This window comes from Schistocerca nitens, chromosome 3 (genome assembly GCF_023898315.1).
Source record: "Schistocerca nitens isolate TAMUIC-IGC-003100 chromosome 3, iqSchNite1.1, whole genome shotgun sequence".
NCBI classification, from domain to species: domain Eukaryota; kingdom Metazoa; phylum Arthropoda; class Insecta; order Orthoptera; family Acrididae; genus Schistocerca; species Schistocerca nitens.
In genome coordinates, this window is record NC_064616.1 from 355,939,112 (window position 1) to 355,966,261 (window position 27,150).

Here is a 27,150-nt window from a genome sequence, read left to right on the forward strand (position 1 = left end):
GACGCTTCCAGCTGCCGTCGCCAACTCATTCGACGCGCTCGCTGAGGCGCCGGACCAGCTGCCGCGCGAACCTGCGCCGAAGAAAGACTCCCATCTTCCGCCGGTGGTCCTCCAGTTTTGGCCGCCCTATGGGGAACTGCAGAAGTTGTTGCGCAGCTGGACAACGGCCGTGTACACCGTGAAGCCTGCCGGGCGTGACCTGTACAGGGTCACACTCCGCACTGCTGACGATTATCGCCGGGTCACTCAGGTGGCGTCTGAGCGTGGTATCCCATTCTATACCCACGCTTCTGCACCTGACAAGGTCTTGAAGGTTGTAATCCGCAACCTCCCGTTCAATATGGAAGCCGATCACCTGCATCGTGAACTCGCTGACCTGGGCTTCTACATCCGGGCAGTCGTGAAGATGAAGTCGCCTAAATAACGCGATGATATGCCGCTCTTCCTGGTCGTCTGCTCCGACACCGTGGAGAACCGCAAACTCTACCAATTGACGCGGGTCGCCGACGTTCCGGTTCAGACCGAAGATCTTCGCTCCCGGAGAGGCCCTGTGCAGTGCTTTCGCTGCCAGGGGATCAATCACGTCGCGCGCCACTGCTCTATGCCGGACAGATGTGTTAAATGCGCCGGCGCCCACGCAGGACGTGCGTGCCCCCGTCCGCCCACTAAGAAGCCGACATATGCACTCTGTGGCGGTGATCACGTGGCCAGTTATCGTGGGTGTGAGGTGTGGAAGCGTGCCATCGCTCGCCAACGTGGCCAAACACCAGCGCCACGTCCGAAGAAGCCAGCAAAGAGACGGCCCGGCGTCTCTTTCGCGGCGGCAACGTCAGGGGCGCCCTCCGCCGTCCCGGCTGCGTCGGCTGCTCTTGCTCCTGCCTCATCCGAGGCCGTGCCGACACTTGAGGCTCCTGCGCCTCCACCACAGCTGCTAGTGGCGGACCCGGGTACTGCCTCTCCCGGGACGTCGGCCAGACCGTGCCCCGCCACCCGCCGGCGCGGGGGTCACCGCCCCGTGGGTACCCAGCGCTCAGCACCGTCAGTCGAGCAGCCCCAGGTGGACTCTCACAGCGAAGCAGCCACGCCTCCCCCTTCCAGCGACGGGGCCACACCGGCTGCCTCCACCGCTGACCTCGCCAACCTTGTCGCGCAGCTCACTGCTCTGGTGACCAGTGCTACGAAGTTGATTGAAGTCCTGTCGCCGATGGCCTCTTTGGCCCCGACCACTGTCAACACTCACCAGCTGCACGTCTGTTCTCAACGGAAGACTAACTCGAACTGGTCTGCACCCGTGAGTGGCGCTCCCCTGCCGCTCTGGACGTTCCCTATTACGTCCGCGCCCGCTCTGGCCGCCTCCAACTGCGGCTGAGGCTTCCTGATGATCCCTTCTTGGTTCGTGCCCGCAGTGTGCGGATGTCTGAGGCTCGTTGTTGGTGCTAGAAACATATTTTCTCCGGTATTGCTTCAGCAGTTCAAATGCCGGGTTCCATGCAGTGCTTAGCTGGTATCCTGCTTCCCAGTTAATCAGGTTTTGTGCCATCTTTATCTCTATAGATTCAGTGATGACACTATCCCAGAACCTGGGGGTCTGGACCATGACCTTGGTGTTCTCATAATCCATGGAATGTTCCAACTCTAGGCGGTGTTCAGCTATTGCTGATTTTGTGGCCTGCCTTAGCCTGGTATGTCGCTGGTGTCCCTTACATCTGATTTCCACCGTTCTAGTCGTTTGGCCAATGTAGGACATACCGCATTCACAAGGAATATTGAAAATGCCAGGCTTCCTTAATTCCAGGTCATCTTTGACTGTTCCAAGTAAAGCCCTGATTTTGCTAGGTGGGCAGAAGACACTCTTGATGTTATGTTTCATTAGTATTTTGCTGATCTTGGCAGAAACAGGCCCAGCATACGGTAAAAATGCCAGCTTCTTGATTTCTTCTTCTTGCTCGTTCTCCGGTGTATCCTGACGTCTGGCGGGATGTAGAGCTCTGCGAATGTCCCTGGATGAGAATCCGTTGTTAGCAAACACTTTTTGAAGATGTTCAAGTACCCCTGCCAAGCTGTAAGAGTCATACAGTGTCTTGGCTCGGTGTACGAGTGTTCTAAGCACCCCGGTCTTTCGTGCTGGGTGGTGGCAGCTGTCGGCCTGTAGGTATAAGTCTGTGTGTGTTGGCTTTCGGTACACACTGTGGCTGAAGGTGCCATCCGCCTTCTTCTTCACCAGGACGTCCAGAAACGGAAGCTGACAACGACCAAGGTCATGGTCCAGACCCCCAGGTTCTGGGATAGTGTCATCACTGAATCTATAGAGATAAAGATGGCACAAAACCTGATTAACCGGGAAGCAGGAAACTGGCTAAGCACTGCATGGAACCTGGCATTTGAACTGCTGAAGCAATACCGGAAAAAATATGTTTCCAACACCAACAACGAGCCTCAGACATCCGCACACTGCGGGCACGAACCAAGAAGGGTTCACCAGGAAGCCTCAGCCGCAGTCGGAGGCGGCCAGAGCGGGTGCGGACGGAATAGGGAACGTCCAGAGCGGCAGGGGAGCGTCACTAGCGGGTGCCTTCCAAGAAGGGAAAACCAGGAGGCCACGACCGCAGTTGGAGGCGGCCAGAGTGGGCGCGGACGGAATAGGGAACACGTAGTTAAATGCTGTTATGTTCTGAGAGAGATCCCGTATACGCAACCACATAGAATCTGATTCGTTTTAACACGAAAATTGCAGCCAAGAAGTAGCTATCATGTACACAGAAACGAAATGAGACCTTTACTTTAGCATTAAATGTGACTAATGACTTCCTTCATGTCTTACAGCAGAGAAGTTAGATGGGCTCCTTTCTTTTTCCCTGGTGAGATCAAAAATCTCAGAAATGTGTTTGAAGCTCGGATTCATTAATCATTAGTAATAAAGTGCTAGGAACCTTCAGACACACTAAAGTAATTCTGCAATGATATGTGTTAATCGTTTACAGTGTGGAGGATATCGTCCAATAATGCTTTGGCGTTAGACATTTAAGTCTTCAGTTTTAACAACTGGATCATTTCTGAAGGTAATTCCCTATTTGCGTCGAGTCTAACGGGAATTCCGTACCAGGCTGCTACTCGAGGGCAATTTTCTCTTAAAAAAAGACAGACTCTCGGAAGTTTCGAACACGGGAGCTCTGTCATCATATAACTGCATTTTTTTCAAGTGGAACCTTCAGGCCACCCAAAGGATGGGGCGGGGCCAAAGTGGGAAAGGGTCGAAACCTGGGGTTTGGCCACCATGTCCTGTTCCCTACCCCAGGATCTAAGGAAAGCGCCGGGAACAAGGAGTACTGGAGGCACAGAGTATATCATCGAGACAAGTGTTCCTATTTTTCTTTTATTAACACAAGCACGTGTGGTAGGAAATCGACATCGAGAAGAGGAGGGAGCGTGAGAAGGCCACTGTAGAGTACATGGGACGTCGCTCTCCAAAGGAGACACATTACGACGTCGACGGTAGTATCAGGGTATCCCATATTGCGGAGCACCCTATACAGTTAGTCGTAATCTACCCAGTCGAAAGCCTGGCTGAATTCAAGAGCGACCAAAAACCCAAGCACACGATGTGCCTAAGCAAAAACGCTCGAGAGCGACAGAGGATAGTACATATGTTACTGGTACCACCCAAAGAGGTTTGATTAGGGGAAACCACGTACCAGGCTGTGCGTTTAAGCTGTGCAGCCAAGAGCCAAGTGATGATCTCAATCACTGTTGAGTAACGTCAAGGAGCGATAATCGCTTATCTATGATGTGACATGAGGCTTGTGGATGGGAATGAGGAGACTGTCAAGGAAACTGTTGGGAATCTACATGATAGGCGACGTAAGTTCTCGACAAATTTCCGTCCGCTCTGTCGCCAGTAGGGAACGAAATGTCCGATAAATTTCTAGTGGGAGCCCATCAGAGTCATGTTCATAGAAGCCGCCTTGATAGCATCATGGACTTCGTTCTCTGTGACATCGGCTAGCAGACCCATCGCTGCATACCCAGGAACCGAGCCAGAGAAGGGCCTGGAGACTGCCACAATGTTGGGAGATGGTGACGTTGTGCAGAGTACAGCGTAACATTACATGCGTGTAGAGCAAACCCTATACCGCATTGGGTACCTACATGCTGTCCATCATCAGTTGTAAGAACATTAATCAAAGTCCTCCGACTGTGGCTCTGTTCCGCTATCACATGGTAAATAATGGACCCTCCCATGCTAAGCCGTTGTTTGTGCATGTTCTGACCACAGCCCCTTTGAGGTAACCCCAAGAGAGGGCCGTGAGTTGTGCCTTGGCCTCATTAACCATCACTCGGTACTCTGGATACTATGGCATTGTAGCACAGTTCTGAAGAATAGTGAAGTATAAATGCCGAGTTTGTCACTGCTACGACGCGACCTCCCTTGCAATCAAGACTTTGCAGTGAGCAGGCTTTCTGCAGAGAACCCACCTTCACAGGGCCGACTGATATTCATCATGGCATCGACAACAGGCTGTCAATGTGGTCTTGATGAATAGCCAGCTGTTGGATGATGTAAGAGGGATCATGTTCAGTTGCCATGGTCCCCAGCTGCACCACACATTTTGGCGGTGGAGTTTGAGATACAGGCATCATGGTAAAGGAATGCAACAGGCCAGACATCAGCAACCTGCATCCCATTGGCAATATTGCTGGGGATGTAAACATGATCGAGCCGACTGGAAGAATGGCTACTGAAATGGGTGGACCTCAGAAGATCGCTACAAACATGCTCCCTAGAGTTCACAAGGTTGAGACGCTGGACAACTGCCGCTAGCGCTGCACACATAGAGCCACATAGTAGTAGGTCTTTGGGCACCTGGTTGGAGTTGAATCCTGTAGACCGAGGAAGAGAGACATAGCCATCACAGAGGACCTGCAACATTCGCAGTGGCAACCCAAGTCAGATGGCACATGGACGTTGATGATCCTGAGGCCATCAAACGTGAGGGCCATACTTCGGGGCCGGCCGCTGGTGGCCGAGCGGTTCTGGCGCTACAGTCTGGAACCGCGCGACCGCTACGGTCGCAGGTTCGAATCCTGCCTCGGGCATGGATGTGTGTGTTGTCCTTAGGTTAGTTACGTTTAAGTAGTTCTAAGTTCTAGGGGACTTATGACCTCAGCAGTTGAGTCCCATAGTGCTCAGAGCCATTTGAACCATACTTCGGGCATCAGGGAGATATTCAGCTGCATCAGTGAGGATACTGTCATGCAAGAGGATCCTCATCCCACTACTAATAAGAAAAGCATGGGGAGCACCAAAAGCTGCAACATGCATCTCATCAAAGAAGGGAATGTCAGCGTCCGTAGCATGTAGCATTTCATGGAGTAATGCCAGTTTATGGCAGCCGCATATGGTATAGACATTGAAAAGCTGCCATCGCCAGGTGGATGGCGATTCGAACACAGAGGAAGCACAGGGAGCTCCCTACTATGTCTCCATGGAAGTTCACATTGCTGTCACAGGGAGGGAGTGACCCCACAAAAGAGGCTCCACGTCCTGTCCACCTCCAGAAAGTTCATCCGCGGTATTAACGTCGTCTCACCAAGCCTGTTTAGTGGAATGCTTTCATTGGTGAGCCTACATTTAGCGTCAGACGCAGAAATGGTGCAACCGCATCAGACGCAGGACGGGGCGGTTGGTGTCCGTAGGTGAGAGAGACATTGCGACGTCCAGTGACAGGGCATCGGAGGTCATCATCCTGTTCACACATCCGATGGAGGCGGTCATCAGAAGAGGTACAACGCTGTCTCTTCCGTTTTCTCAGTGCCCGTTGCTTCCTAACACGCTGTTCTGTTTTGGATGGCAGACAGCTGTCATCGGACGTGTGACTAGACGGTAGAAAAGCAGAGGTCGGTACAGCTCCATAATCGACAACCATGGGGACGGGAGAGACTTTTTGTTGCTGCTGACGGCCATGCTCCGCGGTACTTCCGCTGGTGGCAGTGTAGGAGAGACAGGCAAAACTACCATTGCGTCGTCGAGAGGAGTCGAGGCTGGTGTCGACTGATTCACAATGGGCCTAGCAGACAGCAGCACTTTCGACACGAACAATAGAGGTAACACAATGCCCGCCGCAGGGAGGTTGACGTCTCCGATCGACGTCTGAACCAGTCTGCATTGGAGATATTCTGAACGGAGATGGCTGTCTTGGGCACAACTTGATCAAGTGCAAAGCTGGCCATGGCAAATGACTACACTCCTGCAGCCGACAACAGCCAAGTAAGAGGGCACATCTTTCCTCAGTTCAGTTTTTATCTGACGGACACCATCTAGGACACGGTAGGCTTCGAACGATTTCCACGTTTCAGTAACGTGAATGACGACGTTGTCGTAATATTTAAAGGCAGCTACCACACCGTCCAATGGCACCTCAAACGGGAGTTCGATAACGCTCAACGATCGGAGGCCAAAACCAGCGTGATCAACCAAGGCAGCCCCTATATGGCCGAAAGAGAATCAGAATTTGAGATCGTGGGCATGGCGCCACACAACGTCGCCGCACAGCTCTTCATTTGCCATCTCAATATACATAGTGCTACTAATGATCGAGAAGTGAATCCGGAGAAAATTTTCGGTGGGAGATTCATTTCTTTCCGTGTAAACCGTGCAAACAAGATGTGTTCGCCTCACCACTGCCGAAGGCATTTAACTGACTGAGCCCCGGTGACTTTGCCTCCAAAATTGACACTTTCACCATTTAAAAATCGTATTGTGTAGTCAGTTTTCCAGAAGTTTTCAGGCTCACACTCCCAAAGAAAATAAAGACAAGAGTAGTTTCCAAAATTACTGTGAATATAGCAATTCAAGATATAACGGAGTGCTCCTTTTATTCGTCTGCAAAATTGGTTATCCCAGCTTAACGTCTCGAACGGTCGCAAAAACGGCACACTGCCTCTGTCGTCTTCGATACCGTGTACACTTCATAGTGACGTCACACCTGTATTTACCAGCGTGCAGACTCAGCTGTGTGGAGGAGGGGCATGGGCAGGAGAAAGCATCTGTGGATCGTGCTACTGAAGGAGCTATACATTATACAACGTGAACATTATGCAACAAATATAATTTTTTAACGTTATTTGTTTCCACTGATGTAAAGAAAAGATGTTTCACAACCTGATTCACCCTCTTAGAGACCGATTGTTTTTACTTTCTAAAACAGTATACGTTCTTCCTCAGGGTTCTAGCTGTTTCAGTACCATATTTCGTCGAAATCACACCAGCGGTTTAGTCGTGAAAACGTAAGAGCCGGACGTACTTTCGCATTTATAAAACTGTAAATTACAATATTTTTTTTTCACAATTCGATTTTCATGAAATACAGCCTATATGTTATCCTCAAGCTACGCTCAGGTTATATGAGAAAAACCATCAAAATTCATCCAGCAGTTTTGGAGACTAACTTTTTCAGACGGAGAAATGAACAGACACGACGGTTTTACATAAAGCTTTAAATCGTGGTATTTTTTTCCATGATCCTACTTTTATGAACTCTATCCTATACGTTTCCCCAAGCTACGCTCAGGTTACCTGTGGAAACCACATGAAAATCTGTCTAGCAGTTTCGGAGAGTAGAGTTTTCAAACAAAAAAACAGACACGCCGGTTTTATGGTTTTATTGTTAGTATACATGTGGTCATTCCGCTATAGGCCGTTCTGGCTAGTAACTAGTAGGAATTTTTCAGTAGTTAATGTTTGCAGTTATTTATCACCAATAGTACAATTGTTGAGTAGCGGATTTCTTTGCCAACCTGTTCGGAATATGTTAGTTATATTTGTGTCCACAGTGAACTCCGAGTTCCTGCAATAATCAGCAATCGTCTGCAGGTTTTCATGCAACTACCTACAGTCTTCTGGCCTTGCAACTTTCTTATACACAAAAGACTCAGTTTCAAACACCCTTATGAAGCCTACCCGAAAGTCTGTGGGTAGGTTTGTGGATTAGATACATACGCACAGATTATGCAATATGCGAAAATAACGGGCCGCAGATTTGCGCACGCGGTGATGGTGCCAGATAGCAACCCAGATGGGTTCCGTAGGATTTACATCAGGCGAATTTAGTCGCCGAGGCATCAACGTGAGTTCAGTATAATGCTCCGCAAACCATTGTATCACGATTCTGGCTCCAAGATATGGACAATTGTACTGCTGAAAGGTGACATCGCCGTCGGGGAAGACATCAGGCATGAGGGGTGGAGGTGGTTCGCAGCTGTCAGCGTGTCTTCGATTGCTGCCACAGGTCCCATGCACGCGCAGGTGAATGTCTCCCGCAGCATAATATTGATCTCACCAGCCTTCGTCCGTAGCGAGTTGCATGTTTCGAGCCACCGTTCAGCTCCATGACGGCGTTTGTGGAGACGACCATTGACCTAGTTTAACAAAAATGTGACTCGCCCGAAGAGCCAACACGTTTCCACTGATCGATGGTCGGCTCCCAATGATCCCCTGAGCACTGAAATCGTAATGGACGATGTCGTGGAATCAACATGTGTACACGTAGGGGTGGTTTACGGAGCTCCATGTTCAACAATATACGATGAACGGTGTGCTCCGAAACACTTGTGCGTGCACCGGTGTTGTGCTCTTTCGACAGAGATGCCACAGATCACCATCCTTCCTACTTTACAGAGCAGACAAGCCTCCCGAACTCCTCGTTCTGTGAAGAGTCGTGGACGTAAAACCATTTAGCGCAAAGTAGTAGTTTCACTGTCCTTCTGCCTTTTCCCGTGATGATCACAACAGTAGCACATGAGCATTCACCAGCTTCGCCGTTTTCGAGATACTCGTTCACAGGCTTTGCGTAATAATAGTCTGTCCTTTGAGAAAGCCGCTCATTTCAGAGGATTTCCCCATTTGCAGCCCTATCTTCGCTAGGGTGATCCTCCATCCGTCTCTGCTGCGCTTACATACATTTCGTAGATCGTCAGGTGCCCGCAACCTCACCAGGGAGCATCCAACGTTCTGTTGGGCTCTAGTTATAATGCACTGATTTACCAGTGTACATTATAAACAGTAATGGTCATACCACATTTTCCCGAGGTACTCCTGAAATAACTTTTATACCCGTCGATTTCGTTGCGTTGAGAATGGTGTGTTGAGTTCTATCTGCAATGACTTCCTGAATCCAGTCTGAAATTTGGTCCGATACTAGGTAAGGTAGTATTTTTTTTTTTTTTTCACTACACGGGTTTGAAGAAATATATCAGATGCACTTCTGAAGTCAGAGCACATGGTCTCAATCTGGGCACGGATTACAGTCCTCCGGTAGAATAGAGGGGACAGAATCAATGTTATTTTTATTGACGAAATTTTCGTTCTGTAGCCATGCCATAAAACATGAGCATAAAAATTGCTCCACAGTTCCACAACAGATTGACGTTACTGGTATAGGCCTATAACTATGTGCATTTGTCCTTGGAAACGGGAATGACATACGCTTTTTTCCTGTCACTTGGTAACCGTCGCAGCTCCAGCGACCTACAATGAACTCCTGCTAGAAGGAGAGCAAGTTCTTTCCCATACTGTCTGTCGAATCGCAGATGTATCTAATCTAGTGTAGACATGTTTCCACTTCTAGTTAATAGTACTTCTGTCCGCAATCACTTATATTAATACGAGTTTGCAGCGACTGTGTTCCTCAGAAATACGATGGAATGTTTCCTCGGATTTCTCTCTTATTTCCAGCCGTCGCCTCTCCTTTAGGGTATCCAAGCACGCCCCATGGCCAGACCCAGACTTAAATATGTCGTCAACCATGTGTCTACAACCTGTAATAGTAATCCACTGCCGGTCGCTGTGGCCGTGTGGTTCTAGGCGCTTTAGTCCGGAACCACGCCGCTGCTACGGTCGCAGGTTCGAATCCTGCCTCGGGCATGGATGTGTGTGATGTCCTTAGGTTAGTTAGGTTTAAGTAGTTCTAAGTCTAGGGGACTGATGACCTCAGATGTTAAGTCCCATAGTGCTCAGAGCCATTTGAACCATTTTTTTGCATTCCCGTACAGAGTAGACGTTTAAGTTGAAAGTCGCTTTCCCGGTGTCGTCGGATAAACACGATTTTGCAGCACCTGTGTCGTTCAGAAGTACGATGCGAAGTTTCTTCGGACCTGGATTCATGTCCGAAGGAACTGGCACTGCGACGACTACAGCCGTTATGAAATACATGAAATGCATTCGCAGTTGCGAATATGAACAACCGTCAGCTGTATAATGGAATAACGACAGTGAAAATTTTTGTTGGACCGGGACTGGAACCCGTATTTCTCTGTTCTCTCGAGCGGTAACCGCAACCTCTTTTTTTATTTAAAAAAAGGAAGGAGGAAATGACGGGAGGGCGGGTAGGGCACAGTGGATAGGTGTCATAATCCGAGTCCTGGCCACTAAGTAAACAAAACAAATAATCTTGAGAATGTCCTACGGCAAGGTAATATATATGGGGAAACGGAAAATGTGCTTCGTACACGATGCAAAAAGGTGCGCCGCTACTCTGCTAACGCTTTATCATCCAGGTATGTCTTCACGCATGTCGTATGTTATTCCTCCGATAATCGGTCGTGTTCTTGTCAGCTTGGTCAATGTGTATCTTCTTCTACCTGTTGATGATCCAGCTACGTGGAGGGTCGCGTAGAGCACTCGCTAAGTAACTAGAAAAATATTGCCTACATTTTGGGTTCCGTACAGTCTTACAAAGACATTCTTGTGGGTAGTTCCAAAAGTTCAATACTAGTTCCATCGTGAAATAAATATTTCACCGCGTGCCCACGGACCCACGTGACTGCGTTAGTTTTGGTGCGCAGGAAATACAGCTCATCCGGTAAAAGTAGAAGCCGAGGTGCGATATGTTCCGGGTCACCAATAGAAAGTACAACAAAGTTTGTCGCACCAAGCGCCATACGTCTTCTGCCGCACCACATCTGAGACGGTGCTTGTCCATGTGTGATACTCCAAAATGGTTCAAATGGCTCTGAACACTATGGGACTAAACTGCTGAGGTCATTAGTCCCCTAGAACTTAGAACTACTTAAACCTAACTAACCTAAGGACATCACAAACAACCATGCCCGAGGCAGGATTCGAACCTGGGACCGTAGCCGTCTTGCGGTTCCAGACTGCAGCGCCTTTAACCGCACGGCCACTTCGGCCGGCGTGTGTGATACTCCACTTTCCAGGCGTAGAAGTCAGTCCGCCACATGTAACTTGTGGGGCCGCGATCAGGTGATCTGTCTACCATTGACTATGATGTATCATCTTGATCGGGCGTCTGTATCCAGTGTAACAGTGTGTATCGTCCACCATACCACCTTCCAACTACACTCATGCTCATAAATTGAGGATAATGCTGATAGTGACTGTGTGATGAAAATGGATCAAAGAATACATATTGATGACGTTATGAGGGGCAGAATTCTAGGGCGACTGGAGGCTGGTCAAACACAGCAGGTCGTAGCACGGACCCTCCGTGGGCCACAAAGTGTGATCTCTAGATTATGGCAACGATTACAGCAGACAGAAAACGTGTCCAGGCGCTACAGTACGGGACTTCCACAGTGTACAACAGCTCAAGAAGAGAGATATCTCCCCATCAGTGCCCGTAGACGGCCACGGAGTACTGCACGTAGCCTTGCTCGGGATCTTACCACAGCCACTGGAACAGTTGTCTCCAGACACACAGTCTACAGACTACTGAACAGACATGGTTTATTCGCCCGGAGACCTGCAAAGTGCATTCCACCGACCACTAGTCACAGGAGAGCCCGTAAAGCCAGGTGTCAAGAACACAGTACATGGTCACTGGAACAGTGGTCCCAGGTTATGTTCACGGACGAGTCCAGGTATAGTCTGAACAGTGATTCTCGCCGAGTTTTCATCTGTCGTGTACCAGGAATCAGATACCAAGTCCTTAATGTCCTTGAAAGGGAGCTGTATGGAGATCGTGGTCTGATGATGTAGGGTGGGATTATGATTGGTGCACGTACACCCCTGCATGTCTTTGACAGAGGAACTGTAACAGGTCAGGTGTATCGGGACGTCATTTTGTACCAGTATGTCCGCCTTTTCAGGGGAGCAGTGGGTCCCACCTTCTTCCTGTTGGATGGTAACGTACGGCCCCACCGAGCTGCCATCATGGAGGAGTACCTTGAAACAGAAGATATCAGTTGAATGCAGTGGCCTGCCTGTTCTCCAGACCTAAACCCCATAGAGCACGTCTGGGATGCTCTCGGTCGACGTAACGCTGCACGTCTTCAAACACCTACGACACTTCAGGAGCTACGACAGGCACTGGTGCAGGAATGGGAGGCTATACCCGAGCAGCTGCTCAACCACCTGATCCAGAGTATGCCACCCCGTTGTGCGGCCTGTGTACGTGTGCATGGTGATCATATTCCATATTGATGTCGGGGTACGAGCGCAGGAAACAGTGACGTTTTGTAGCACATGTGTTTCGGGAAGGTTTTCTGAACTTATCACCAATACCGTGGACTTACAGATCTGTGTCGTGTGTGTTCCCTATGGGCCTATGCTATTAGCGCCAGTTTTGTATAGCGCCATGTTGTGTGGCACAGCATTCTGCAATTATCCTTAATTTATGAGCATGAGTGTAACTTGATGACTCTTGGCATCCACGACATTTGGTGGACACCTCTGTTGTAGAACGCGAGGTATCTTATGTTGTCAATGGAGCCATAAGGGAGGACTGGACTAAGGACTCCAGCTGAAAACCTGTCAAACTTTCCGGATGGTGACGCCACAGCTTGATGTGCGAGCTGACGAACAGGACCACCACGCTGTCTTGGACGTGAACTCGGACAAGACCTCCCCTGGACGGGGGAAGGTTCAGCGTTTCATAACCGACTTTGAAGAGCATGCCTGTACTGACGTAGTCTCCGATTGCCGCTAACGTACGTCAAGCCATCAGTAACGGTACTGGAAGTATAGGGGCTATGTGTGGAATGCGTGATGCTAGGTAAATATTGACGAAGTGTGTCCTTTGTAGAATGTCAAGTTCCCGCAGACGAAAGCTGGCGATCTGGATCTGAATTTTTTGTATCAAGCGGCCGTAGTTAAGGACCGCAGTGGGCCGTATGTCATCGTGAAACTCTACTCCGAGGCGTTTGGTAGTACCACTGAGCTGTAGGGGTTGACACACGCTGCGGTCAATCCGTCTCCTATGTTCATGGCGACTGATTTGGTGATGTTGGGACAGCTGCCGGAAGCCACACCGTACTTGGCAATCCATTCTAGTGCGCTGGTTACATCGTTACGGTTGCGGAGTACGAGAACCAGGTCGTCTGCAAATGAAACACAGCAAAATGTGACGCCACGTAACGTTAGTCCGGTGAGGCGCAGACGGAGGCTGAAGAGCGGTGATTCCAGAACCAGAGCTTAGAGTAAGGTCGACAGGGGGCAGCCTTGACGCAACGATCTGGAAATCGGGAGGGACTGTGTGAGACTCCCGTTGACGAGCACATATGAGGTCGTCCCTCGTAGGAGGCGCATCACGACGTCTATGAATTGCTGTGGATACTGCATGTGTTGGAAAACGGACGTCAGGTACACGTGATCCACTCGATCGAAAGCTTCGCTAAAATCTAGTGATTTCAGCGCTCCTGGGATGCGTCGCTGGGGCTGTTATGTCACGATATCGACACAGTCTTCCCCCATGAACCATGGACCTTGCCGTTGGTGGGGAGGCTTGCGTGCCTCAGCGATACAGATGGCCGTACCGTAGGTGCAACCACAACGGAGGGGTATCTGTTGAGAGGCCAGACAAACATGTGGTTCCTGAAGAGGGGCAGCAGCCTTTTCAGTAGTTGCAGGGGCAACAGTCTGGATGATTGACTGATCTGGCCTTGTAACATTAACCAAAACGGCCTTGCTGTGCTGGTACTGCGAACGGCTGAAAGCAAGGGGAAACTACAGCCGTAATTTTTCCCGAGGACATGCAGCTTTACTGTATGATTAAATGATGATGGCGTCCTCTTGGGTAAAATATTACGGAGGTAAAATAGTCCTCCATTCGGATCTCCGGGCGGGGACTACTCTAGAGGACGTCGTTATCAGGAGAAAGAAAACTGGCATTCTACGGATCGGGGCGTGGAATGTCAGATCCCTTAATCGGGCAGGTAGGTTAGAAAATTTAAAAAGGGAAATGAATAGGTTAAAGTTAGATATAGTGGGAATTAGTGAAGTTCGGTGGCAGGAGGAACAAGACTTTTGGTCAGGTGATTACAGGGTTATAAATACAAAATCAAATAGGGGTAATGCAGGAGTAGGTTTAATAATGAATAAAAAAATAGGAGTGCGGGTTAGCTACTACAAATAGCATAGTGAACGCATTATTGTGGCCAAGATAGACACAAAGCCCATGCCTACTGCAGTAGTACAAGTTTATATGCCAACTAGCTCTGCAGATGATGAAGAAATTGATGAAATGTATGACGAGATAAAAGAAATTATTCAGAAAGTGATGGGAGACGAAAATTTAATAGTCATGGGTGACTGGAATTCGTCAGTAGGAAAAGGGAGAGAAGGAAACATAGTAGGTGAATATGGATTGGGGGGAAGAAATGAAAGAGGAAGCCGCCTTGTAGAATTTTGCACAGAGCATAACTTAATCATAGCTAACACTTGGTTCAAGAATCATAAAAGAAGGTTGTATACCTGGAAGAAGCCTGGAGATACTAATAGGTATCAGATAGATTATATAATGGTAAGACAGAGATTTAGGAACCAGGTTTTAAATTGTAAGACATTTCCAGGGGCAGATGTGGATTCTGACCACAATCAATTGGTTATGAACTGCAGATTGAAACTGAAGAAACTGCAAAAAGGTGGGAATTTAAGGAGATGAGACCTGGATAAACTGAAAGAACCAGAGGTTGTAGAGAGTTTCAGGGAGAGCATAAGGGAACAATTGACAGGAATGGGGGAAAGAAATACAGTAGAAGAAGAATGGGTAGCTCTGAGGGATGAAGTAGTGAAGGCAGCAGAGGATCAAGTAGGTAAAAAGACGAGGGCTAATAGAAATCCTTGGGTAACAGAAGAAATATTGAATTTAATTGATGAAAGGAGAAAATATAAAAATGCAGTAAATGAAGCAGGCAAAAGGGAATACAAACGTCTCAAAAATGAGATCGACAGAAAGTGCAAAATGGCTAAGCAGGGATGGCTAGAGGACAAATGTAAGGATGTAGAGGCTTGTCTCACGTGGGGTAAGATAGATACTGCCTACAGGAAAATTAAAGAGACATTTGGAGAGAAGAGAATCACTTGTATGAATATCAAGAGCTCAGATGGCAACCCAGTTCTAAGCAAAGACGGGAAGGCAGAAAGGTGGAAGGAGTATATAGAGGGTTTATACAAGGGCGATGTACTTGAGGACAGTATTATGGAAATGGAAGAGGATGTAGATGAAGATGAAATGGGAGATAAGATACTGCGTGAAGAGTTTGACAGAGCACTGAAAGACCTGAGTCGAAACAAGGCCCCGGGAGTAGACAACATTCCATTAGAACTACTGATGGCCTTGGGAGAGCCAGTCATGACAAAACTCTACCATCTGGTGAGCAAGATGTATGAGACAGGCGAAATACCCACAGACTTCAAGAAGAATATAATAATTCCAATCCCAAAGAAATCAGGTGTTGACAGATGTGAAAATTACCGAACTATCAGTTTAATAAGTCACAGCTGCAAAATACTAACGCGAATTCTTTACAGACGAATGGAAAAACTGGTAGAAGCGGACCTCGAGGAAGATCAGTTTGGATTCCGTAGAAATGTTGGAACACGTGAGGCAATACTAACCTTACGACTTATCTTAGAAGAAAGGTTAAGAAAAGGTAAACCTACGTTTCTAGCATTTGTAGACTTAGAGAAAGCTTTTGACAACGTTAACTGGAATACTCTCTTCCCAATTCTGAAGGTGGCAGGGGTAAAATACAGGGAGCGAAAGGCTATTTACAATTTGTACAGAAACCAGATGGCAGTTATAAGAGTCGAGTGGCATGAAAGGGAAGCAATCGTTGGGAAGGGAGTGAGACAGGGTTGTATCCTATCCCCGATGTTATTCAATCTGTATATTGAGCAAGCAGTAAAGGAAACAAAAGAAAAATTCGGAGTAGGTATTCAAATTCATGGAGAAGAAGTAAAAACTTTGAGGTTCGCCGATGACATTGTAATTCTGTCAGAGACAGCAAAGGACTTGGAAGAGCAGTTGAACGGAATGGACAGTGTCTTGAAAGGAGGATATAAGATGAACATCAACAAAAGCAAAACGAGGATAATGGAATGTAGTCAAATTAAATCGGGTGATGCTGAGGGGATTAGATTAGGAAATGAGACACTTAAAGTAGTAAAGGAGTTTTGGTATTTAGGGAGTAAAATAACTGATGATGGTCGAAGTAGAGAGGATATAAAATGTAGACTGGCAATGGCAAGGAAATCGTTTCTGAAGAAGAGAAATTTGTTAACATCGAGTATAGATTTAAGTGTCAGGAAGTCGTTTCTGAAAGTATTTGTATGGAGTGTAGCCATGTATGGAAGTGAAACATGGACGGTAAATAGTTTGGACAAGAAGAGAATAGAAGCTTTCGAAATGTGGTGCTACAGAATAATGCTGAAGATAAGGTGGGTAGATCACGTAACTAATGATGAGGTATTGAATAGGATTGGGGAGAAGAGAAGTTTGTGGCACAACTTGACTAGAAGAAGGGATCGGTTGGTAGGACATGTTTTGAGGCATCAAGGGATCACAAATTTAGCATTGGAGGGCAGCGTGGAGGGTAAAAATCGTAGAGGGAGACCAAGAGATCAATACACTAATCAGATTCAGAAGGATGTAGGTTGCAGTAGGTACTGGGAGATGAAGAAGCTTGCACAGGATAGAGTAGCATGGAGAGCTGCATCAAACCAGTCTCAGGACTGAAGACCACAGCAACAACAACATCGACACAGTGCTGTGTGAATGTTATTGATATCCCCTAGAAAAGCCTAATATGGTGAAATGACATGAGGTACGATCGGTCGTATACGGTTTGCTAATAGTGTTGTGAATACCTTCATGTCGCAGCTGAGAAGTTCAAAGGGCGGTAATCATGCATTCGAGCGCCAGCTGTCGGTTTGTGATCAGCTATAATCATTCCTTCGACGGATGCTGCTGGTGCGGCACCGTGGGTGACGTAAGCTCCGGACACCAACTGGTAACCAGTAAATACTGACAAGTTCTATAAAACTCCACCGGGAGTCCGTCGGGGCTAGGAGATTTGTTCGACGCTCCTTCGCCTATCGCGTCAATAACTTCGTCTTCCGTAATTTTGTCCAGTAATTCAGATTCTAAGTCCTATGGAGCAATGCCATAAACCAATCGTGAAACTCCCGTCATCATCACCGGGTCGGAACACTGAGCAGAATAAAGTCGTGCTTAACGGTCGAACAAGGCTGCACCAGTACCGCGTTGTGCGGTGAGGGGTCGGCGGTCCACAGTGGTGATGGCCTTTATTAGCGCCCGTCGCTGTAGTTTACATTCTCGAATTCATGTGTTCGTGCTCAGACGATCGTCCCTTCGGCAAGGAGGCACAATCGCGAAGGACGATAAAATAAAAATCGACGTTGCTCCGCCTCCAAGCAGTGGTCTCACAACCACACGTAATCGAGGTTCTCCGTAGTTCCGAGTTGGCACAGTTTAATCACCTACTGATCGATGTAGGATACGTAGGGAGGCGGCGGACGCACGAACTACATGTGACCTCGCGGCGCGTCGATAATCCGGAAAAGCGAGATGGTTCAAATGGCTCTGAGTACTATGGGACTTAACTTCTGAGGTCATCAGTCTCCTAGAACTTAGAACTACTTAAACCTAAGTAACCTAAGGACATCACACACATCCATGCCCGAGGCAGGATTCGAACCTGGGACCGTAGCGGTCGCGCGTCTTCAGACTGTAGCTCCTAGAACCGTTCGGCCACCCCGGCCGGCAGAAGCGAGATGAGCAAGGTTTAATTTCCAGGGATGTCGGCTGCGTCGCACCCGTTGGCGACGAAGGGTGACGACACACATATACACGCCTCGGCTGGCTGCGGTGGCCGTGCGGTTCTAGGCGTTTCAGTCCGGAACCGTGGGACTGCTACGGTCGCAGGTTCGAATCCTGCCTCGGGCATGGATGTGTGTGATGTCCTTAGGTTAGTTAGGTTTAAGTAGTTCTAAGTTCTAGGGGACTGATGACCTATGATGTTAAGTCCCATAGTGCTCAGAGCCATTTTTTACACGCCTCGTGATCAGAAAAAGCTACAGGTCACACTTCCGCATTTTTCACTGTTGCCGCGAGAGAACGGGAGACGTAAATACTATCAATGCGACTAGACAAGTGATTTGTAAAATGAGTGAATCCCGGCCGATTTCCGTTGACAAAATGGTTCAAATGGCTCTGAGCACTATGGGACTTAACATCTATGGTCATCAGTCCCCTAGAACTTAGAACTACTTAAACCTAACTAACCTAAGGACATCACACAACACCCAGCCATCACGAGGCAGAGAAAATCCCTGACCCCGCCGGGAATCGAACCCGGGAACCCGGGCGTGGGAAGCGAGAACGCTACCGCACGACCACGAGATGCGGGCTCCGTTAACATATTCCCATATATCTACCAGCTGAAGATCGCTGATGAGTATCCCAAGTTCGGGACACAGTGAGTGACGTGGCAGCTGCTACTCGGGAGGGGCTGAGATATGTGAGGAGTTACCTCTCTCCCCATCCTCCAGAGTGGGCGTAGAATGTTCTTCACTGTCGTCCGCCCAAGGTCCGTTAGTTAACCGTGCCTGCCGTAGGTCACTTGCGATCTAGGTGATAAAGGGTAAATCCTCAGTTCATTCCTACTGTGTACCGGTGGTGGGCACTGGTCACGCGATCTATTTGCCCTAGGGAGCGGAAACAGCTGCGTCAAAGTTAGGGAAAGCAACAGGTGATGGCGACCCTGAGTCATCCATGTTTCCCGTCTCGTAGGCCGTCCGGTCGTCAACCGGAGAAGACGTTCGCAAGAGGCAATCGTCTGAGGGTTTACGACGTCGATTTTTAGGTTTCCTCAGTGATCTCTGTTTTCGGATACGAGTTTCCGTGTCCGAATGAGTGTGTGGTTCTTGCACCGCATCCCCCTCAGGGAAAAAGCAGAGGCCGGTGCAACCCTAATGTCGAGTTCCATCTTCTCGTCTGAACCTCCCTATGGAGTTGATGGGCGACCTCCTTCAATCTGTGTCGTCTCTATTATGGTGGCGGTCAGTCCTCGACATGATACGGGTGTGCTGTCTGACGTTCCCTGTCTTCAAATGGTCCTCCGTCTGCTATGACGGACGACCATGTCACCACTGCATAACTGAGGGGGAGAGCCGTTATCGTAGAAGGTGGCGCCGTTTCACCTAACTGCATTTTGTGTAAGCCGATTTAGAATACACGCCGGATGTATATTACCATCTTGGCAACCAGATCAAGTACGAGGCTGTCCATTGTACATCACATTTGCTCGACATCCACCTACCGCCTAGCTAGGACAGCACGTACTTTGTTAATTTAAACTTGTCGCCCACGTTGAGGACCGGGTAAATTTTAAATGTGTTCCATTCTTCAGCTATGTGGCTAATTACCGTCACGTACGGTCGGAAAGCCGCGGTGACTACGTCCACCGGCACTTCGAACGGGAGTTTGAAGACTCGTAGTGCGCGTAATCGTTGTCTTTCATGGTCAACGGTAATCGCTCCGATGTGACCATCGGAATCTTGGAACTTGAGAGTGTCCGCACATCTACTCGCAACAGCGTGACATATCGCGTCACCGACCATCTCGATGTAGACGGCGGTATTTGTGATGGTGAGCTGGATAATGACGATGTGCTGTGGCGCTATTTGAACTTCGTCACGGATGAAGCGTTCGATTTCAAATGCTCGTGGTCTTGCGTGGTCGGGTTGTAAGCTGATCTTGTTGGTAGCTTTTCTGCAGGGATGATCCAAGCGACACAATGTCAACAGACGCCAAGTACTAGCTACGGGGGGGAAGTAAACAAACTACGCACGCTAGCGACTCTGCGGACAGGACGCAAACAAGACGCCCTCGCCGCTCACCTGCCGAAGGCACACTGTTCCCTCTTACCTCGAGCGGTTGCCTTACCTTTAGGTTGACCGAACACGCCTCACGTTCAAACCCAATCTTCCATATGTCGTCAACAATGTGTGTACAACCTGCAATATTACAGTACAGGGGAGACATTTTTATTGAAAGTCGCTTACGCGGTGTCGGCGAATAAATACGATTTAAGAATGCCCGTGTTGTTCAGAAGTACTATGGACGCACACATCACCGAAAGAACGCCGCATCGTACGTCTGAACAACACGGGCACTGCGAAATCGTACTTATCCGCCGACAAAGGTCAAGTGACTTTCAATTAAAACGTCTCCCTTGAACAGGAATATGCATAACTGATGTGGGAGTATAGGTTGGAGACATATGGTTGAGGACGTATGAAGTTTCAGTCTGGTTGTGACGCGTGCTCGGACAGCCTAACGCCACCGGCACGGTAGCTCAGTGTGTTCGGTCAGAGAGCTGGTTGGCATCTGTAATAAAAAAAAAACAGAGTGGAAGGGTCAACAAACGAACTTTAACGGATGTTATGTGACGTCCGCAACGACCAAATCAAAAAAAAAAAAAAAAAAAACTAAGGCGACCGCTCTCAATAAGCTAGTAATCCGTGTTTGAGTTCCGGTCCGACACTAATTTTTCACTGTCGTCATTCCATTACATAGCTGATGGTTGTTCATATCCGCAACTACGAATACATTTCACTTACTTACCTTAATGTCTGCCATTTCGTGTCACGACTGAAAGACAGGATCGCAATATGATATTCCGCGGTTAAACAGTTTCAGTCGTCTCTCTGTCATATTCCTTTTCGGTACCAGTGTGGTTACTGAAGAGACTGAGCAGATGATGATTTCTATCCGTTTATAGAATTAAGATAAGGATATTTAGTTACATCAGTTAGCAAAATTCAATTTTCAGACTCATTCTCGTTGGTAAGGTTGGCGGACTTCTGCAGCGAATTGAACAGTCTTGTCAACATTCAAGAGATGATTCGAAATTCATTACAGAGGAAATGCGAGGGCGACGCATTAAACACTTCACTGAACAGGTTCAACTGCACAGCAAATTATAACATGTACCGTGCTCAAGTACAAATACATTTGTACAAAATTAGTTAGTATTTCATCCTGATGTCAGTGGCGGCTCGTAACCACACATTTTCAAATACCTCGCAAACGGCTCGTTGGCAGACCCAAGTTTACTGCAACGTTTCTGCTCTTATTAACAGATACCTCGACTCACGTTACTTTTTGCCATTAATCATAACACCCTGTAAAATGAGATTTAGTTAGATTGCACTCATGTGTATGGGGAATGTAACCATCAGTGTTTGCAGTTTGCTGAGAGAATTATATGAGCGTAACAATATTTATTCATGCTGGACAGTCATTCAATGTGCAAATGAAACACGCAACTGAATTAAAGTAAAAATGTTACCTCCTAATAATACTTAATTATGTATTAATATCTATGACGAACGAGACATTGAAAGGATGATAAGAGGCACTAGGAAAACGAAATTACGGAGAGAAGTTTAGTGCTTAACATTCCGATGATGTTGAGGCCTTTAGAGACGGAGTACCGGCTTTATTATGACTTTTTTAATGAACTATCCCGGAATTTGCGTCAGTTGATTAAGGAAAACCACAAAACACCTAAATCGCATGGCCGGACAGGAATTTTAACTTCGAGTTTCCCAAGTTGGAACTTCTTACTCAATGCTCTACTTTTTTTTTAACTGAAGAAAAGATTATGAACGTTGTATTCGTATTACCAAAGCGACGAAGGATTGGTGACGACTTGTAGAATACGGCATACTGCCAGCTGTATATCAAGTAATGTGAGTGAATGCTGATACCAGTTACCTCCAGCGCTGCTCACTGCTCACAGGAATTCCTAGGCCAGAAATGCTCAGTTTATTTATTAGTCTCCCCATCTTCCGTGATTCGTCTTGAAGGATGAAACTGAGACTTGGCCGGTTGGGAGCAGCGGGACGTGGGAAAGCCTTTTGGCTGAATAGACGCTGCGGGCGACGTGGGCGTTGACCTCGGCCGGGCTTGTGCGCTGCTGCCATCCTCTCGCTCAGGGGCGCGTCAGTGGCCGCAGTCTTACCGACCTACTCACTTCTTCGTCATGGAACGGTTACCGTGGCGCACTATGATACGAGACGTTGTCATGAAGTTATAATTATCACCTCGATAAAATAAAGCTACATAATGAACTTTTTCCTTGTTTACAGGAATATGTTTGATGTCCTGGAACACACTGAAGTCCCCGCACCACAGCACCGAGCACACCGCTAGAGGAGCCAAAAAAGATGGCGCAGCACATTCGTAGACTGGAGAATCGTGAAATAATTCGTTTATTGACTTTGAAGAGAACAGTGCTGAAACAATCCGTGCCAAATTCGTGAAGATGTATGGGAACAATAAATCACTACATGACACGGTGATTAGGAACTGCAGACGCTTCCAGTTTGGACACACAAGTCAGAAAGATGAAGACCGAGATACAGATCATATTTCTATCACAGACCGGGAATCAGACTAAAAGTGGAAGACCTGGTGCTGAAAGACCGGCTTATCTCAGTCAAGACGTAAGTGGAAAATGTGGAAATAAGTCATGAACCAGTTTTCAACCTCGCGCGACATTTTCGACGTGGGAAAGTTCGCCACCCAGTGTGTTCCACGACTATTCGCACACATTTAAAGTCCGCCGAACGGAAGCAGCAATCCAGATGACTCCTTTACATTACCTAATCACCGGAAGAGTGCTGGGTGTGTCGCCATGACCCGAAGACTAGTGAGCAAAGTATGCAATTGAAGCATATGGATTCACCACCACAGAAAAAAGCGAAGCACAAGCCGTTATCTGGCAAAGCGATGTTGAGTGTTTGGAGACTCTAATGAAGTGGTGCAAAGGATTATGGTCGTAAGAGGCAAATTGCCACAGAAATTCACACTAAGGTGACAAGTCATGGGATACCTCCTAATATTGTGTCGCATCTCCTTTATCCCGGCGTAGTGCAGGATTTCGACGTGGCATGGAATCAAGAAGACGTTGGAAGTCCGCTGCAGAAATATTAAGCTATGCTGCCTATAAAACCGTCCATAACTGCGGAAGTGTTTTGAGACGAACTGACCCTTCAATTACGCGCCATATACACTCCTGGAAATGGAAAAAAGAACACATTGACACCGGTGTGTCAGACCCACCATACTTGCTCCGGACACTGCGAGAGGACTGTACAAGCAATGATCACACGCACGGCACAGCGGACACACCAGGAACCGCGGTGTTGGCCGTCGAATGGCGCTAGCTGCGCAGCATTTGTGCACCGCCGCCGTCAGTGTCAGCCAGTTTGCCGTGGCATACGGAGCTCCATCGCAGTCTTTAACACTGGTAGCATGCCGCGACAGCGTGGACGTGAACCGTATGTGCAGTTGACGGACTTTGAGCGAGGGCATATAGTGGGCATGCGGGAGGCCGGGTGGACGTACCGCCGAATTGCTCAACACGCGGGGCGTGAGGTCTCCACAGTACATCGATGTTGTCGCCAGTGGTCGGTGGAAGGTGCACGTGCCCGTCGACCTGGGACCGGACCGCAGCGACGCACGGATGCACGCCAAGACCGTAGGATCCTACGCAGTGCCGTAGGGGACCGCACCGCCACTTCCCAGCAAATTAGGGACACTGTTGCTCCTGGGGTATCGGCGAGGACCATTCGCAACCGTCTCCATGAAGCTGGGCTACGGTCCCGCACACCGTTAGGCCGTCTTCCGCTCACGCCCCAACATCGTGCAGCCCGCCTCCAGTGGTGTCGCGACAGGCGTGAATGGAGGGACGAATGGAGACGTGTCGTCTTCAGCGATGAGAGTCGCTTCTGCCTTGGTGCCAATGATGGTCGTATGCGTGTTTGGCGCCGTGCAGGTGAGCGCCACAATCAGGACTGCATACGACCGAGGCACGCAGGGCCAACACCCGGCATCATGGTGTGGGGAGCGATCTCCTACACTGGCCGTACACCACTGGTGATCGTCGAGGGGACACTGAATAGTGCACGGTACATCCAAACCGTCATCGAACCCATCGTTCTACCATTCCTAGACCGGCAAGGGAACTTGCTGTTCCAACAGGACAATGCACGTCCGCATGTATCCCGTTCCACCCAACGTGCTCTAGAAGGTGTAAGTCAACTACCCTGGCCAGCAAGATCTCCGGATCTGTCCCCCATTGAGCATGTTTGGGACTGGATGAAGCGTCGTCTCACGCGGTCTGCACGTCCAGCACGAACGCTGGTCCAACTGAGGCGCCAGGTGGAAATGGCATGGCAAGCCGTTCCACAGGACTACATCCAGCATCTCTACGATCGTCTCCATGGGAGAATAGCAGCCTGCATTGCTGCGAAAGGTAGATATACACTGTACTAGTGCCGACATTGTGCATGCTCTGTTGCCTGTGTCTATGTGCCTGTGGTTCTGTCAGTGTGATCATGTGATGTATCTGACCCCAGGAATGTGTCAATAAAGTTTCCCCTTCCTGGGACAATGAAGTCACGGTGTTCTTATTTCAATTTCCAGGAGTGTATGTTCGACGGAATTCATGCCTTGCGATCTGGGTGGCTAAATAATTCGCTCGAAAACTCCAGAATGATTTTCAAACCAATCGTTCCCGATTGTCATCCATAAAAATTCCATTGTTGTTTGGGAATATGAAGACCATGAATGGCTGCAACGGTCTCCGAGCAGGCGAGTATAACCAGATCCAGTCAGCGATCAGTTCAATTGGACCAGAAGACCCAGTCGATTCCATGTAAACACAGCCCACATCACTATGTAATTACCACCAGCTTGCACGGTGTCCTGTTGACAACCTGGGCCCATTGCTTCTTGGGGTCTGCGCCACACTCTAATCCTAGCTTCAGCGCTTACCAACTGAAATTGGGACTCATCTGAGCAGGCCACGGTTTTCTAGTCCCCTAGGGTCCAACCGATATGGTCACGAGCACAGGAGAAGCGCTGCAGGCGATGTTTGCTCTCAGCAAAGGCCACGTGTCAGTCGTCTGCTGTCATGGCCCATTAGCACCAAATTTCGCCACACTGTCCTAACGGATATGTGCGTCGTACGTCCCTGATTGATTTCTGCGGTATTTACACGCAATATTGCTTGTTGTTAGCACTGACAACTCTACACAAATGCTGATGCTCTTGGTCGTTAAGTGAAGACCGTTAGCCAGTACGTGTCCTTGGTGAGAGGTAATGCCTGAAATTTGGTATCCTCGGTACGATTTGACACTGTGGATCTTGGAATATTGGTTCAAATGGCTCTGAGCACTAAGCGACTTAACTTCTGAGGTCATCAGTCGCCTGCAACTTAAAATGGTTCAAATGGCTCTGAGCACTATGGGACTTAACATCTGTGGTCATCAGTCCCCTAGAACTTAGAACTACTTAAACCTAACTAACCTAAGGACATCACACATATCCATGCCCGAGGCAGGATTCGAACCTGTGACCGTAGCGGTCACGCGGTTCCAGACTGAAGCGCCTAGAACCGCACGGCCACACCGGCCGGCGCCTACAACTTAGAACTAATTAAACCTAACTAACCTAAGGACATCACAGACATCCATGCCCAAGGCAGGATTCGAACCTGCGACCGTAGCGGTCGCTCGGCTCCAGACTGTAGCGCCTAGAACCGCACAGCCTCTCCTGCCGGCTCTTGGAATATTCAATTCCCTATTTCCGTAATGCAATTTGCCATGCGATTAGCTCCAACTACCATTCCACGTTCAATCTGTTAATTCCCGTCGTGCGTCCCTAATGAGGTCGGGAACCTTTTCGCATGGATCACCAGAGTACAAATGACAGCTCCCCCAGCGCAATGTCCTTTTTATATCTTGTGTGCGTGGTACTACCGCCATTTGTATATGTGCATATCGCTATCTGATGATTTGTCACCCCAGTGTACTACCGGTATTCTTTGGCGGTGTCACGGGAGGCTTTCAAGCCGAAGGGTCGCGGAAAGCTGACCAATGGAGTAGCTTTTTCTCCGCAAAAATGCTGAGCTTGTTCTGCACAGAACAGAGTAACACATGTTTGTTTCTTCTTTGGGGCATTCAATTTTCATCGCCCCATATTCTCCTGACATGATACGTAGACAAAGACTTAACAGCGTCACCAGCTCCGCGGACAATGCTGTGTGCTAATAATGTAATGGTTGCGGTGGATGCCAGGGAGGATTCTGAAACTCATGTCCAAACATGTTATGATCGTCTATTAAGATTTGGCCTCCATTCAAACATACCCAAGACTGAGTACCTCGAAACAATTAGCTCTCCTGTGACTATACAAGTTAATGGAGCTCCTTTTATCAAAGTGAACATATTATGATACCTAGTTTCTCGACTACAGAGTGACAAAGACGGGAATGAAGATGTTTGAGCAAGAGTAAAAGCGGTCTGAATGCGATTTATAGAAGTTACTGGCATTCTTTGTCGTAAGAAAACGCCTATCCGCCAAAAATCGAAGACATACCGGACAATAGTGAGGCCAGTGGCATTATAAAGTACCGAGTGTTGTCCAATACCTAGAGGTGCTGAGCACTCACTACATGTCATGGAAATGTAGATACTGAGAAGACCATTAGGCATTTCCCTCCTGGACCACATCAACAATACAAAGATCCGACAGCTAGCTGTAGTGGCTCAAAGCAATGGACACATCATAGCGGAACCACCTACTTCAGTCATAAGCTCAGGCTATTATCTCACTGTCGAAGGAAACAGACAACATCGAAGGCCTAAATTACGGTTGCTGGACACTATAAACTCAGAACGCAGATCTTAGATCAAGAAACCTAAATCCACAGGCAGCGTTAGACGGTAAGGAACTGCGCGCATTGACAGAAAAAGCGGACCCCGCCCAACGGGACGGTGCTAAGAAGAAGAAGAAGAAGAAGAAGAAGAAGAAAAATTAA

The 27,150-nt window shown here is 48.3% G+C and overlaps 1 protein-coding gene across 1 annotated transcript; it reads left to right on the forward strand.

Annotated features, from left to right (window-relative positions):
* Window positions 1–433: 433 nt before the first annotated feature.
* Window positions 434–27,150, forward strand: LOC126249231 (mucin-1-like). The gene is made up of 3 exons (XM_049950887.1): window positions 434–495; window positions 712–1,291; window positions 27,043–27,150. Exons 1-3 carry the CDS (start codon window positions 434–436, stop codon window positions 27,148–27,150), a joined length of 750 nt encoding a protein of 249 aa, XP_049806844.1.